General features: G+C 35.9%; 1 protein-coding gene and 1 pseudogene across 1 annotated transcript; one reads left to right on the top strand and one right to left on the bottom strand.

Moving 5' to 3' along the window:
* Positions 1–5,597: 5,597 nt before the first annotated feature.
* On the top strand, positions 5,598–5,915 carry LOC138881940 (uncharacterized). Its single transcript, XM_070162246.1, has one exon. The coding sequence runs from the start codon at positions 5,598–5,600 to the stop codon at positions 5,913–5,915; it is 318 nt and encodes a 105-aa protein (XP_070018347.1).
* Positions 5,916–12,352: 6,437 nt separating this feature from the next.
* Positions 12,353–15,347, bottom strand: LOC104249451 (IQ domain-containing protein IQM2-like; annotated as a pseudogene).
* Between the last annotated feature and the right edge of the window lie 2,127 nt (positions 15,348–17,474).

Below are 17,474 nucleotides of genomic sequence, written 5' to 3'. Positions count from 1 at the left end.
CAGCTTATATATATATAATATATGTACTTACGCTACTATGCACTAAGTATAAGTGTACGAGGTAATACCGTATCGAATACAGCTTATATATATATAATATATGTACTTACGTTATACTATGCACTAAGTATATATAAGTGTATGAGGTAATACCGTATCTAATACAGCTTTTATATATATATATATATATATATATATATATATATATATATATATATATAATATGTAATTACGCTATACTATGCACTAAGTATAAGTGTATGAGGCAATACCGTATCGAATACAACTTATATATATATATATATATATATATATATATATATATATATATAATATATGTACTTACGCTATACTATACACTAAGTATAAGTGTATGAGGTAATACCGTATCGAATACAGCTTATATATATATATAATATATATGTACTTACGCTATACTATGCACTAAGTATAAGTGTATGAGGTAATACCGTATCGAATACAACTTATATATATATATAATATATATGTACTTATGCTATACTATGCATTAAGTATAAGTGTATTAGGTATTAAGTATAAGTGTATTAGGTATTACCGTATCGAATACAGCTTATATATATATAATATATGTACTTACGCTATACTATGCACTAAGTATAAGTGTACGAGGTAATACCGTATCGAATACAGCTTATATATATATATATATATATAATATATGTACTTACGCTATACTATGCACTAAGTATATATAAGTGTATGAGGTAATACCGTATCTAATACAGCTTATATATATATATATATATATATATATATATATATATATATAATATGTAATTACGCTATACTATGCACTAAGTATAAGTGTATTAGGTAATACAGTATCGAAATACAACTTATATATATATATAATATATGAATACAGCTTATATATATATAATATATATGTACTTACGCTATACTATGCATTAAGTATAAGTGTATTAGGTATTACCGTATCGAATACAGCTTATATATATATAATATATGTACTTACGCTATACTATGCACTAAGTATAAGTGTACGAGGTAATACCGTATCGAATACAGCTTATATATATATATATATATATAATATATGTACTTACGCTATACTATGCACTAAGTATATATAAGTGTATGAGGTAATACCGTATTTAATACAGCTTATATATATAATATGTAATTACGCTATACTATGCACTAAGTATAAGTGTATTAGGTAATACGGTATCAAATACAGCTTATATATATATATATATATATATATATATATATATATATATATATATAATATATGTACTTATGCTATACTATGCACTAAGTATAAGTGTATTAGGTAATACCGTATCGAATACAGCTTATATATATATATATATAATATATATGTACTTACGCTATACTATGCATTAAGTATAAGTGTATTAGGTATTACCGTATCGAATACAGCTTATATATATATAATATATGTACTTACGCTATACTATGCACTAAGTATAAGTGTATGAGGTAATACTGTATCGAATATAGCTTATATATATATATATATATATATATAGGATATGAATTGAAAGCTTTAAACAATTAAATTACTTTAAATTCAATTTAAAATTATATATATTAAATTGAATTAAAATTAATTGAATTTTTTAAATTGAATTAAAATTAATTGAATTAAATAAATATAAATTTTAAATTGAATTATAATTAATTTAATTTTTTTTATATAGCGACCAATGTTGGTCGCTATTCTGGTAAAATGGTCAGAATTTAGCGACCAACTTTGGTCGCTATTTGGTCAAATAGTCAACACATATTTGGTACCAAAAATAGCGACCAAGGTTGGTCGCTTTTTGTAAAAACAGAGTTAAAAACGGGTTTCCCCTCCCATTCTCTTATTTTCTTCAAACAATTCCCCAAACCCTCTCTTCTCTCTCTCACACTCAAACCCCCCCCCCCTTCCGTCTCCCTCTAGCAGTGGCGCCACCGACGCCCGACGGCGGCGGCAGCAGCTCCATCGGTGTCCTCCACTGCCCAGCTTGTAGGTTTCTCTCTCCTTTATTTATTTTTTTCCAAAATAGACTTATTTTAATTTGTTTAATTCCTTCTAGTTTGAACCCTAAAAATTAATTTTTCTTAGCTAAATTAAATCTATGATAATTGTTAGTAGCTAAAATATTTGGTTTTACCTATTAATTTGGGCAAGAAATGGTTTGAAGAGAAGAAACCCTAAACTTTTAGGGTTTATGATTTTTTCTTGTGAATCGAAACTTTTTAGGGTATAAATTGAACTTTTAGTTTAATCTTGATTAGTTTATAGGTAGATATTTAATATAGACACGTGATAGTATATATATTTGGATTTTCTCTTAAAGTTCAAGACAATGTTAATGTTTAACGCCTTAAGCTAATCGTTGCGTGGCTCTTGTTTGAGTACAACGAGTCACCCACATAGAGGATAACTAACATTAGCCGTGTAATAATGCTTGAAATAACAATGAGTTGACCCGTTAGGATAAAACTAGTTTAGTTATAAATAGAAATTTTAGGATATGACTTGAAGCTTTTAGGATATGAGTTGAACTTTTAGGATATGACTTGAGCCTTTTAGGTATGAGTTGAAGCTTTAGGATATAAATTAAACCTTTTAGGTATGAGTTGAAGCTTTTAGGATATAAATTGAACTTTTAGTTTAAGTTTAAACTCGTAGGATATGAATATAACTTTTAGGATATAAATTGAACCTTGAATCTTTGTATTGTCTTGATAGTTTAGTTATAAATAGAAATTTTAGGATATGACTTGAAGCTTTTAGGATATGAGTTGAACTTTTAGGATATGACTTGAGCCTTTTAGGTATGAGTTGAAGCTTTAGGATATAAATTGAAGCATTTATGTATAAGTTGAACCTTTAGGATATGACTTGAACTTTTGTGGATATGAATTGAACCTTTTAGGATACGAGTTGAATTTTTAGGATATGAATTGAACCTTTTAGGTATGAGTTGAAGCTTTTAGGATATGACTTGAACTTTTTACGATATGAGTTGAAACTTTTAGGATATGAGTTGAACTTTTAGGAAATAAATTGAACCTTTAGGATATGACTTGAACTTTTAGTTTATGTTTAAACTCGTAGGATATGAATATAACTTTTAGTTTTTAGGTTTTGTTCTTGTGAATTGAACTTGTAGGATATAAATTGAAACTTTTAGGATATGAGTTGAATTTTTAGGATATAAATAGAAATTTTAGGATATGACTTGAAGTTTTGTGGATATGAATTGAACCTTTAGGATATAAATTGAACTTTTAGTTTATGTTTAAACTCGTAGGATAAGAATTGATGAACTTTTAGTTTTTAGATTTTGTTCTTGTGAATTGAACTTGTACGATATAAATTGAAGCTTTTATGTATGACTTGAACTTTTTACGATATGAGTTGAAACTTTTAGGATATGAGTTGAACTTTTGTGGATATGAATTGAAGGTTTAGGATATGAATTGAACTTTTAGTTTATGTTTTGGAATTTTAGATTGTCGGACGATTATTAGAAGAGGTTGATGACATTACTAGACATGCAATAGAACTTCTACCAAGAATAACTAAGACACAGTACCTGGGAAAGTGTGCCTTTAATTGTTCTTCTCATTAGCGACAATGATGATGAGAAGGCAATGGCATGTGTTTCAAATAGTGATGGTGTAGGTATGAATTTAGTATTTCCTAAGTAGATAAAAGAAGAGCTTATAGAGTAATTTTGTACTTCATTTTCCATGAGGAAAAGAAGTTTAATTGAGAGTGACAAGGTTGATGAAGACCAAATGTATTCCGTTGGTCATCATAGAGTCTTATGATCCCCACTTTATAGGAACTACCATGACCAACGGAAAACATTCAGTCTTCATCACCGTTGTCACTATCAATCAAACTTCTTTTCCTCTTGGAAACTGAAGTAGAGAATTCCTCTATAACCTCTTTTATCTACTTAGGAAATGTTAAATCCTACCTTTACCATCACTATTTTGAAACACATGTCGTTGCCTTCTCATTATCATTGTAGCTATAGAGATCAATAATTGATCAAAGACACACCCTGTCAGGTACTGTATCCAAGTTATTCTCTGTATCCAAGTTCATCTCGAGTAATAGTACCACGAGGATAATCACCAAAGCCACCAGACAACTTTATGATGCCAATGAAGCAAGATGAGCTATTCAATGAAACTCGTATTGTAAAGAAAAAGAAAGAGACTGATTCAGAAAGGAGGGTCGAGCCTCGACTATATACATGTAAGTTTTTTACTTTTGCATTAAGTATTTTGATTTACTTTTATATAAATTTTGAAATACTAATTCAATATATATAATTTTTCATATAGGTTCGCTTCACATGCAACTGACGTGGGGGAATTCATATGCAGTTAACCACCTAATGAATCGGGTGAGGCAATCCAACTTTCGGACTAGGATGCTGAAAGAACACTCCTTGAGTACTTTATATACTTTGAACTAGACAAAAAAACTTAGTTCTATTGTGTTAGTTCTTTTTAGTTCGAATGGGCTTGTAATAAACGTTAACTTAGTTTTGTTAGCTTAATGTCTTAGTTCTATTGATTGTTGATTTTAATTGTTGTTGTTGTTATTGTTGCTGGCATAAAATGCCTGTTTAGGATGTTTGGTAAGCTGGCAGGTAGTGTAGCTGCCAAAACAGGCAGTTTCTGCCAAAAATATACCAAGGAAAGCGACCAACTTTGGTTTCTATTTGGTCGCATTTCACTATAAAAAAATAATTTTCTGGGCAATAGCGACCAATCCTGGTCGCTACCTGCCCAGATTTGTATTAAAAAAAATACAATTTCTGGAAATATAGCGACCAATGTTGGTCGCTTATCTTTAAAAAAAAAATTAAATTCTTGAATTTAGAGACCAACTTTGGTCTCTATTGTCCAGATTTTAAAATATAATATTTGGATTAGAGACCAACGTTGGTCGCTTTCTAATGATTAATGATAAATTAAAAACAACGTATTTCATATGTAGAGACCAACTTTGGTCGCCAAATTTATATTATTAAATTAATATAGCGACCAAAGTTGGTCACTAAAGTCAAAATCAGAATATTTGGCCCTTTTAGCTTAGAGACCAAAGTTGGTCGCTAAAATAGCGACCAACTTTGGTCCCTGAATAAAAGGGACCATCAATATAGCTACCAGGCGTGTTTGGTCGCTTTTTATTCCATAAGCGACCAACTTTGGTCGCTTTTTGTGGTCGCTTTTGTCCGAATTTCTAGTAGTGAGTGCAAATTTAGTGAGACCCATGATGCAGATGTAGAGGTTAAGTTTGATACTCAAGTTATCCCCAAGAGAGCGAGTTTTAAGTATCTAGGGTCTATTATCCAGGGTAACGGGGAGATTGACGAAGATGTCACACATCGCATCAGAGCGGGGTAGATGAAGTGGAGGCTAACTTCCGGTGTCCTATGTGACAGGAATATGCCGTTAAGACTTAAGGGTAAGTTTTATCGAGTGGTGGTTCGACCTGCTATGCTGTATGGGGCTGAGTGTTGGCCAGTCAAGAACTCCCAATGCAAAAGATGAGAGTAGCAGAGATGAAGATGTTGAGATGGATGTGTGGGCGTACCAAGCAAGATAGGATTAAGAATGAAGCTATTCGGGACAGAGTGGGAGTAGCCTCCGTGGAGGACAAGATGTGGGAGTCGTGGCTGAGATGGTTCGAACATGTTAGGAGAAGAAGCATTGATGCCCCTGTCAGGAGGTGTGAGAGGTTGTTGGTCATGGAGAGTTTGAGAAGTGGTCGAGGTAGGCCTAAGAAGTACTGGGGAGAAGTGATTAGACAGGACATAGTGCTGCTTCAACTCACTGAGGACATGACACTTGATAGGAGGGTGTGAAGGTCGAGGATTAAGGTAGAAGGTTAGTAGGTAGTTTATAGTGTTCACTGATAGGCTTAGTAGCATGCATGTCCCTTCATATTCTTAGATTTTATTACGTTATGTGGTTTTGTTTGCCGCCAGGTATTGTATTCCCTGTTGCTATTATTTGATATTATTTATCCTTTATCTGTCCTTTTTTTTCTTTTCCATCTTTCTTACTTCCCTGTTTCCCTCTTCTTCTTTTTTACCTTCCTGAGCCGAGGGTCTATTGGAAACAGCCTCTCTACCTGCATTAGGTAGGGGTAAGGTCTGCATACAGACTAACCTCCCCAGACCCCACATATTGGGATCAAACTGGGTTTGTTGTTGTTGTTGTTAATTCTATTGGCTCTGGCCACAATAAAAGGGCAGCCCGGTGTACTAAGCTCCCGCTATGCGCAGGATCAGGGGAAGAACCAGACCACAAAGTTCTATCGTACGCAACCTTACCCTACATTTCTGCAAGAGACTGTTTCCACTGCTCGAACCCGTGACCTCAATATAAAGTGAGAAAACACCTAGAGTGCTGAACTCAGATTTGTTTCTGGTTCTCAAAATGCTGAGTATGATAAACTACACAACATGATGATGAGGAATTGTGTCACATCTAATCCATGGGTCAATTTTCAAACACAAAAGTTGATCTAAGAATTAACACCATGGATAAAGAATGATTTCCCTTTTTTTTTGTTTCTCATTTCTTTCTTCTCCAATTACAAAGTATTGGAACTCAAAAAAAAAAAAAATTACAACTTGCATGTTGCAATCTACTACTAGGATCAACAAAACTGTTTACAATTGAATAGAAAAAACTATTTCTTTGAAAAGAATGGAAAAGAATCCCTATGTCGTTTTGTCTATTCACAGTGAAAGAACCGACTGATGAAAGAAAAAAACCTAATCCTAGTTCATAAGTATGAGGTTCAGCAACTGAAATTAGGGTCCTTTATATGGATGAGAGGAATATTTGCTACTGAGGCAAGATAAAGTCTTGTTTCCCCGAGGAGAAAGGGAACAGGAAACCTGCATTACCCTGCTCAAGCTCGTTGGCGTTGATTCCCTCGAAGGGAAGTTCATCTTGAGACGTGTAGCACTTCTCGGGGACAAGCTCAATTGTTCTAAAGCATGGGATTGCAGCGGTGAAGGGTAACCCCTCAAGCATTTGATTCGAGGCCCAGCTCCTGTGCTCCATTTGCAAGATAGTTGCTTTCCTAACTGATATGATTTAAGATCTTTGTGTGAATTTATCCTTTGGATAATAGATTCTGCTGTTTCATATCCGTCTGACGGTGATTCCAATGAGAAGGATTTGGAAATAGATTTAGTAGCTTGACTTTCATTCTGTAATTTTTGTAAGAAATCATCATTGCTTGGAATTTGCAGATTAGCCAATTTGTTGCTGAAGCTATGAGAGGGTTTTGAATCGGATAGTTGTGTTGAAGTTTGGAAAATTCTTTGTCCCACATCGTTGGGCTCTTGAGTTTGGGGAGATTTTTCCCTATAAAAGAAGGCCTAATGTTTAGGATTTAAATACACCTTTCATTTGCCTTCTCATCTGTTTAAGGCATTTGTATCTTCTCTCTTTAGTATTATTTCACTTGTATTTTGGAGTGGAATAAAATATTGGTTGTGTCCGAGGAGTAGGCAAAATTAGCCGAACCTCGTAAATTCTGGTGTTCCTTTTATTGTTGCTTTATTGTCTTATTTATTATTTGGTGGCTGTCATAATTTTTGGTATAGTAGTTGTGACTTATTCACACTATATACATTTGGCTTCCGCAACAATTGGTATCAGAGCCAAGGTACTGTCTAAGTATGCTCTGTGGTTGCAGCATAGTCTGATCTTCCACATCAGAAAAGATTTATCTTGGTAACTGAGTCAAGGTTCTGTCTGAGTATGCTCTGTGGTTGCAGCTTAGTCTGATCTTCCACACCAGAAAGGAAATAATCTTGATTTGTGTCGTCAGCTATTAAATAATATTTGTGTCAAAGATGGGAGACAATAAACAAGAAGAATCTACATCAAGTGTCAACAATACGTCATCATTGGCATCTTCGCTTATGACAAGAATTGTGTCAAATGCGAAATTTGCGGTCGAAATATTTGACGGGTCCGGACATTTTGGGATGTGGCAAGGCGAGGTTCTAGATGTCCTTTTTCAACAAGGGCTAGATCTGGCCATTGAAGAAAAGAAACCAGATGTTATTGGAGAAGAAGATTGGAGAATTATCAACCGTGTTGCTTGCGGTACCATTCGATCCTACCTTGCTAGAGAGCAGAAATATCCATACACAAAGGAAACTTCTGCAAGTAAATTATGGAAAGCACTGGAGGATAAATTTTTGAAGAAAAACAGTCAAAATAAATTGTACATGAAGAAGAGACTGTTTCACTTCACCTATGTTCCTGGTACCACGATGAATGAACATATCACCAGTTTCAATAAGTTGGTCACAGATTTGCAAAATATGGATACAACTTATGATGATGGTGACTTGGCCTTGATGTTGTTGGCGTCACTTCCTGATGAGTACGAGCACCTTGAAACTACTCTACTCCATGGAAATGACGAAGTTTCTCTCAGAGAAGTTTGTTCGGCTTTGTACAGCTATGAACAAAGAAAGCGAGAAAAACAGAAGGGCGGAGAAGGAGAAACACTATTTGTGAGGGGTCGTCCTCAAAATCAAACGAGGACAAAGAAGGGAAGATCCAAGTCAAGATCCAGACCCAGCAAAGATGAATGTGCCTTTTGTCGAGAAAAGGGGCACTGGAAGAAAGACTGTCCGAAGTTGAAGAATAAGGCCAAACATAACAATGGAAAGGCCATTATGGATTCAAATGTAGCTGATTGTGATGATTCAGACTTCTCATTAGTTACAACAGAGTCATCAACATCATCAAACATATGGTTGATGGACTCGGCTTGTAGCTATCATATGTGTCCCAACAGGGACTGGTTCGTGGATTTTCAAGAAGGGAAAATATGGAGTCATCCACACAGCGGACAACAACCCTCTTACCTCATATGGAATTAGTTCAATACGATTAAGGAACCATGATAGAATGATCAGAATATTAACAGATGTTCGATATGTACCGGATTTGAAGAAGAATCTCATCTCTGTGGGAGCCCTAGAATCAAAAGGGTTCAAAATCATTGCAGAAAATGGAGTGATGAGAGTATGCTCCGGTGCACTAGTGGTAATGAAGGCTAATCGGAAGAATAATAATATGTACCGCTATCGTGGCAGTACAGTTATTGGGACAGCGACAGTGACATCCAGTGACGACAAAGAGGCAGAAGCAACCAAGCTATGGCACATGCGCTTGGGACATGCTGGAGGAAAATCCTTGAAAACTCTATCAGATCAAGGATTGTTAAAAGGAGTAAAGGCTTGCAACTTGGAGTTTTGTGAGCATTGTGTCAAAGGGAAACAGACAAGGGTTAAATTTGGTACAACGATCCATAATACTAAAGGCATTTTGGATTATGTACACTCTGATGTTTGGGGTCCTTCCAAAACACCTTCATTGGGTGGGAAGCACTATTTTGTAACCTTTGTTGATGATTTTTCCCGAAGAGTGTGGGTGTATACAATGAAGAGCAAAGATGAAGTGTTGGGAATTTTTCTCAAATGGAAGACGATGGTGGAGAATCAAACAGGCAAGAGGATTAAGTGTATTCGCACAGACAATGAAGGTGAATACAAAAATGATCATTTCAATAAGGTCTGTGAAAATGATGGCATCGTTCGACACTTCACTGTCAGACATACACCACAACAGAATGGAGTGGCAGAACGTATGAACCGAACCTTGCTGGAGAAGGTACGATATATGTTGTCCAATGCTGGCTTGGGCAAAGAATTTTGGGCTGAGGCAGTTACATATGCATGCCACCTCATTAATCGCTTACCATCTGCTGCTGTTGATGGCAAGACACCATTTGAAAAATGGTATGGAAAGCCTGTTGTAGATTATGACTCTTTGCACGTGTTTGGCTCAACTGCATATTATCATGTGACAGAGTCAAAATTGGATCCAAGGGCAAAAAAGGCTATTTTTATGGGAATTACTTCTGGAGTCAAAGGATATCTCTTATGGTGTCCTATGACAAAGAAAGTAATATTCAGTAGGGATATTACCTTTGATGAATCTGCTATGGTAAATAAAGTAACAGAAGATACCAAACAAAATGAAGGTGCTTCTAAGTAGGTGGAGTTTGAGGGAAAATTTATTTTCCTACACAAGAATCAGAGGAGGAAACAAATGAAGATTACCCTCTGGAAGTAGAGCCAGTAGAGGAGATTCCAACTCAGGAACCTCAACAACAACTTGAATCAATAGCAACCAGTAGGCCAAAAAGAACAATAACGAAACTTGTTCGTCTCATAGAGACGGTTGCTTGTGCAACCTCAATTGTAGCTGATGATGTTCCTACCACTTATAAAGATGTTGTCCAAAGTTCAGAAGAAGATAAGTGGAGGATTGCCATGAATGATGAAATACAGTCCCTTCATCAGAATCATACATGGAGATTGGCCAATCTCCCGAAGGGAAAGAAAGCAATTGGGTGCAAATGGGTATTTGCAAAGAAGGAAGGATTTCCTAACCAAGTAGATGTTCGCTACAAAGCAAGATTGGTGGCCAAAGGATATGCTCAAAAGGAGGGAATTGATTACAATGAAGTATTTTCTCCAGTTGTAAAACATTCCTCCATTAGAATTATGTTGGCTTTGGTAGCACAATTGGATTTGGAACTAGTTCAGATGGATGTAAAAACTGCGTTTTTACATGGAAACTTGGAGGAGGAAATCTACATGACTCAGCCAGAAGGATTCAAAGTTGCTGGAAAAGAAAATATGGTGTGCAAACTTGAAAAATCATTGTACGGATTGAAACAATCTTCTAGACAATGGTACAAGCGATTTGACGAGTTTATGTTGCGGCAAGGGTACAAGAGAAGCAAATACGATCATTGTGTGTATTTGCACAAGCTTAAAGATGGTTCCTTTGTATATCTTCTCCTATATGTTGATGATATGTTGATAGCTTCCAAGAATTCGGAAGAAATTGATAAGTTGAAGATTCAACTGAAGAAGGAGTTCGAGATGAAGGATTTGGGTGAGGCAAAGAAAATTCTTGGCATGGAGATAATTAGAGATAGACGTTCAAAGAAACTCTGTTTATCTCAAAAGGAATATTTGAAGAGAGTACTTCAACGTTTTGGCATAGATGACAAGACTAAGCCAGTTAGTACTCCACTTGCTTCCCATTTTAAGCTAAGTACTACTATGTCGCCAATGGATGAAGCTGAACGAGAGTATATGTCAAAGGTACCATATGCAAATGTTGTTGGTAGCTTGATGTATGCAATGGTTTGCACAAGGCCTGACATTTCACAAGCTGTTGGAGTTATTAGTAGATATATGCACAATCTAGGGAAGGAGCATTGGCAAGCTGTGAAGTGGATTCTACGGTATATTCATAATACTGTAGATGTCGGGTTAGTTTTTGAGCAGGAAGACAATCAGTCTGTAGTTGGATATTGTGACTTAGATTTTGCGGGTGATCTGGACAAACGAAGATCAACTACTGGTTATGTGTTTACTTTTGCAAAGGCACCAGTTAGTTGGAAGTCTACTTTGCAGTCGACAGTTGCTTTGTCTATAACAGAGGCAGAGTACATGGCTATTACAGAGGCTGTGAAGGAGGCAATTTGGCTTCAATGATTGCTAAAGGAGCTTGGTGTTGAACAAAAAGGTATCACAATTTTTTGTGATAGTCAAAATGCTATTCAATTAGCGAAAAACCAAGTTTATCATGCAAGGACGAAGCATATTGATGTTCGGTATCATTTCGTACGAGAAATCATAGATGAAGGAGGAGTCACGGTGAAGAAAATTCATACTACGGAGAATCCTGCTAATATGCTGACAAAGGTGGTGATTGCGATCAAGTTTCAACATTGTTTGGATTTGATCAACATTGTTGAACACTGAAGATTGAAGATTTAGACACAATCAAAATTTTGAAATTTGTTATTGAGAGAAAACTAAAGATGTGGAATTTTGCCAAGGTGGAGATTTATTGAAGTTTGGCAAACTCTTTGTCCCACATCGGTGGGCTCTTGAGTTTGGGGGGGATTTTTCCTCTATAAAAGAAGGCCTAATGTTTAGGATTTAAACACACCTCTCATTTGCCTTCTCATCTGTTTAAGACATTTGTATCTTCTCTCTTTAGTATTATTTCACTTGTTTTTTGGAGTGGAATAAAATATTGGTTGTGTCCGAGGAGTAGACAAAATTAGCCGAACCTCGTAAATTCTGGTGTTTCTTTTATTGTTGCTTTATTATCTTATTTATTATTTGGTGACTGTCATAATTTTTGGTATAGTAGTTGTGACTTATTCACACTATATACATTTGGCTTCCGCAACAAGTTGTATATCAGCATCATTCTGTTGTACTTTCAAGTCACTTTTCTCTGAAGTCGACTCTTCTAAATCATTCGCTTCCGTCTCCAAAACATCTTTTCGCAAGTCATCCTCAGAAGAGTTTCCTCTGAGGAAAACACCACTCTTCTTGCCAATGGATTCTTCCTCATCTTCGTCGGAATCAAGCTGCGTAATGTGAAACTAATCAGCATGTGACTATTTTAGAAAAGTATGAACTAAGACCTAAAAGGATCAAATTTGTACCTTAACATCATTGAGGTCGACATTGTTCTCCCTCATGAATGAAACAAAGTCCTGGAAGTTTTCTGGGGTAGGTCGGTAATGTCCACTATGAGGCCAGACAGCCTGTAGAATTCAGTTAATGAAGACAAAAGGAGTTAGATCAGAATCAGAATAAGGTATCAATATAAGTCGAACTGGAAGCGTGCAAGTGATATATCAACATACCTTCAATACTCCTTGTTCGGCAACTATTCTCCCAGCCGCTAATGTGGCTCCTCCAGCCAAGAAACTAGAGTGCTGTAATGTGCCTTTCGTTTTCTTGCCAATATATAAAGTTTTAGAGGTGCTGAGGACAAAAATCCACTTAGCGCCTTTTGGTTCATCAGTAGTGTTAAGGAGCTTCCCCGTTTCCTTGTACAAGAGCTTCCCATCTTGCACTTCAACTTCATAAGCCTTTCTTTCCATCTGTTGTGAATGAACAAAAAACCGATGGTAAGTAAATTTTCAAACCCCCATAAGAGCAATTAGCGAGATACTCATTACAACAAACTGATAAATGGAGCTAAGACCTACCGGACCAAGGTATTTAATACACTGCTGCTGAAGTTTCCATCGAGGGCATTTGTCAACAATATTCACTTCTTTTCCTTCTCCAATATCCAACCTGATTCAGAGAAATACAGTTAGCAAATGAGAAAAGTTTAGGTCGTATTATCGTTGCAATTCAATCATTCGTTATCTAGACAATTACCAGTAGAAGAATGGCTCTTTGCTTTGAGAATGCAGCCATTGGACATAATAGAAATGCAAGTTGTGTCCATAACGATGTCGTGGGTCAATCTGTTCCACAGGAAACCTTTTCCACATTAGCAAAATTATAAAAATTGACATATAACACAAATTTAGTATACCGAAGAAATTCTACTTACTGAAAAGTCTGCTAATTTTCTTTTAGTCCTAAAGCTTTTGTACACTTTCTGCAACTTTAAAGCTGCCTCATGTTTGGGGCTGCTAGTACATTTTATAGGAAATTTCGGAGACTCTCAGTTCATGCTTTCTAATTAACCTACGAAACTCGTTAAACTTGTGCTTCTCTTCTGATGAAGTTTTACTGAACTCCATTGCATTTTCCATTGTCCTAAAGCTGACAGTTTTTTCTATCGACATCTTTCCAAAGCCATCCGATTGCAATATTGTTGGTTCTGTATCTTGGCTCTTGAAGCTAACTGATTGTAGGGGCGTCTTTCCCTCATCGTATCCAAAATCAATAGATTTCACAATGACAGATTCAAGGGCAGTTTCCAACTCCTGCCCTTGGACATAATAGAAATGCACGTTTTTATTTTTATAGTTAAACAAGTCAAGCAAGACATATTTGCTCAACAGCTGCAGAACATTTACAAGGCAGATTCAATTGTCTCAAAAACAAAATGGAAACTATAAAAGGAGGATACTGTTTAACCAAAAATAGGAATTTCGGTCAAAACTTTATTTTAGAAGAACTCGAGTTACTGATAATCAAATATAAAACGAATAAAAGAAATTGATTTTCAACAACAACAAGATGAACAGAAGAAAGCAAATTTAATCAGTATATTCCAATAGTCTTTCGTGTCCTTACAAATGATCAGTCTTCTCCTTTTAGAGCTATCTCTAGGTAATACGTTCAGATTCTGTCATAATAGAGTCTTAATTATGACAATTAAAGGCATTTAATGCAACGTTATAATTGGTAATCATAACTGAATCAATACGGATTCCATAACATTTTCCGTAATTAATGTCTATTAATTACCAATGATACATCTATGTACCCTTTTTGCTATCTAGGTTCATTCCTCTGATGCGACCCTCAATTATTAATAGGTTCGAGCACTTATCCTTTCTGCCTTTCTGAGATCTCTGCCCGTGCCTATTGAAGCTCATGCTTGTGCCTGTTCAAGCTTATACCCGTGTCTGTTGAAGCTCGTGTCTCTTCAACTATTCTTTGCCTACTGTCATTCTTTTACCAGTCCACGTGTCATGACGTGTCACCTTTAAGTTAATTTGACATATTGACTTGATTTTTCCCAATACAGATACTAAACATAAACTTTACAATCCGTCGGTAAAAATCTCAAAAACTGAATATATTCAAATAGCCATTCCTCAATGGCATTTTCTAAAACCCAAACACCTCGGAAAACCGAAATGCATAGAATTTTCTAATTTAGTCAGCTCAACCTCTCAAAATTTCCATACCAAATACATAAAGATAATAGTAAGACTTTATTACCAAAATATCCATATAGAAAGATAGTCATTACATGAAAGCTGCAACACTGTATTTATTCTTATTTACCATTTCGACATATTATATACCACAAAACTTGAATGGCTTCTCAGCACTCATCACGTGTAACGAATCAGTTTTTCAACACTTCTATTACTTCAGCAATGACAGGAAATTACAACTCAACTCAAAACTATTACATGAATTAGAGATACTAAGCTGAAATACAAAGGACAGAGATGAAGGGATGAGAAGCTCAGACTACAAATGGGAATGAGAGAATACAGAACACTCGAGAAGGAAGATGAGGAGAAGCAGACATTTTACTCAACAATACGCATGCCCCGTATCTCCCCCTATATCCCAAATATAACGTACTAGTATTCTATTTGGTTGTTCAATCATTGAGCCTTTAACTATTGGCCCAATAGTCCCAACTGGGTCAGCCTCGTTCCGCATTTCTGGCCCATAATCCCTTAATAAGTAAGGTTGGTTCACAACAATACTCCCGTCCTCGAAAAGAACCTTGTCCTCAAAGTTCGCGTCAAGAGAGGTGTTAGTAGCACACCCTGCCAATTGTCTCTACACAAAGGTATCCTGGGGAATATAAGGAGAAGATGTGATCTATGTCAACGTGACATGAGATGGTGGCCACTATAACATTGACAACTTTTGGCACAATACCACCATAAATCATAAGGCAACAAGCTACAATCTTGGCATTTAGAGGGTCACACTTGACTTGAGCTTCCTGAACAATTCTTTCCAAAGTAAGAGTGTTGGTAACCCCAACAAGTAGGTTGGTTATGGAGTTCTTGAACGGTGCTCTTTGTGCACAAAATATTGTAACGACCCGACTGGTCATTTTGAGTATTTGCACTTTGCTCGGTAGTTTACAGGCGTGAGTGGCTCCGTATGATGTATTTTGACTTATGAGAATCGCCGATTTTGGTTTTCAGGTTATTTGGGACTAATTTAGAAGAATGATTCTCAACTAGGGAGCTTCAAATTTGAAAGAGTTGGCCGAATTTGACTTTTTAGTATTTGACCTCGGATAGGAATTTTGATGGTTTTGTTAGCTCCGTCGGGTGATTTTGGACTTAGGAGCGTGTCCGGATTGTGATTTGGAGGTCCATAGTTGAATATGGCTCGAAGTGGTGAAAGTTGGATTTTTTTGGAAAGTTTCACCGAGAGTGGACTTATTCATATCGGGGCCGGATTTCACGTCCGGAAGTTGGAACATGCCCTTAATGTCAAATGTGACTTCTTTGCAAAATTTGAGGTCAATTGGACGTGATTTGATGGGTTTCAACATCGGTTGTGAAAGTTTGAAGTTTCAAGTTCATTGATTTTTGGATTGAGGTGTGATTCGATGTTTAGATGTTGTTATGTGTGTTTTGGATCCTCGAGTAAGTCCGTATTATGTTATGGGACTTATTGGTATGTTTGGACGTTGTCTCGAGGGGCTCGGGTGAGTTTCGAATATGTTTGGGTTGTGTTGCGCTCTTTTTTTATGTTTCGACGTTGTTTCTTCAAGCATAAATGGTACTACACTTATTAAATTAGCTCCAATATATATTTTTATTGAACCATTAGATCCGTATCACAATTATGGACCTATAGAAAAATGAATCGTCGAATTTGGACATCGTATGAGGAGTTTATGGCCATTTTACTAAGAATTGGGTTGCCAGATTTTTCAGATTAATTACGAAATTGTCACTGACTTCGTATTTAAAAATCTACACTTTCTTCAAATATTAAAATCATCATATCTCCTTCACTATAAGGTGAAATGGAGTTATTCAAGAGCCTAACTTGACTAAAATTTTACTAAGAATCCATTGGAGGCATCAAAAGCGAATTTTGATATCATTTAGCACAAGAAACAAGGAAAACAATATTAAAATTAGGATTTTGTTCATTTAACATATTTTGAGTTGGGGATCTCGGAATTGGGCAATCTTTGAGGAGATTGTTTCACCATATGAATTGGGGTAAGTGTTCTCTACTCGGTTTTGGTTATATTTCATGAATCTATCTTCAATTTTACATTTTGGTTGATGAACTTTAAAAAGGAAACTGGGGGTTTTGGCCTAAAGTTTCATAATATGGATTTTTGAATTTTGAACATCGATTTGGAGTCGGAATTGAGTGAAACTAGTATGGTTGAACTCATAATTGAATGAGTTATCGGATTTTGTAAGTTTTGTCGGGTTCCGAGGCGTGAGCTCGGGTGTGATTTTTGGCCGGATTTGAGATTTGATTTAGGATTCGATCTTTATCATTTGGAATTGTTTCCTTGGGCTTTATTTGATGTATTTGAATTGCTTTTGGCTAGTTTGAGCTGTTCGGAGGTCACTACGCGCGTGATGGAATTTTTGGAGCATCGCTTGGCTTGCTCGTTATTGTAATTGGCTTGTTCGAGATAAGTGTCTTGCCTAACTTTGTTGAGGAAATTTTTCCTCCTATTTGACATTGTTTGCTACATGCGGGGGTGATACATATATGAGGTGACAAGAATATTGGTAAGTTAGGATTTTAACATGTTTTATGCCCCTACTTGCCTATGCTTTGATCATATAT

The sequence above is a fragment of the Nicotiana sylvestris genome, chromosome 11 (assembly GCF_000393655.2).
Source record: "Nicotiana sylvestris chromosome 11, ASM39365v2, whole genome shotgun sequence".
Lineage (NCBI taxonomy): Eukaryota > Viridiplantae > Streptophyta > Magnoliopsida > Solanales > Solanaceae > Nicotiana > Nicotiana sylvestris.
The sequence above is the reverse complement of the archived record's forward strand: the minus strand, read 5'-3'. Positions and strand labels throughout refer to the sequence as shown.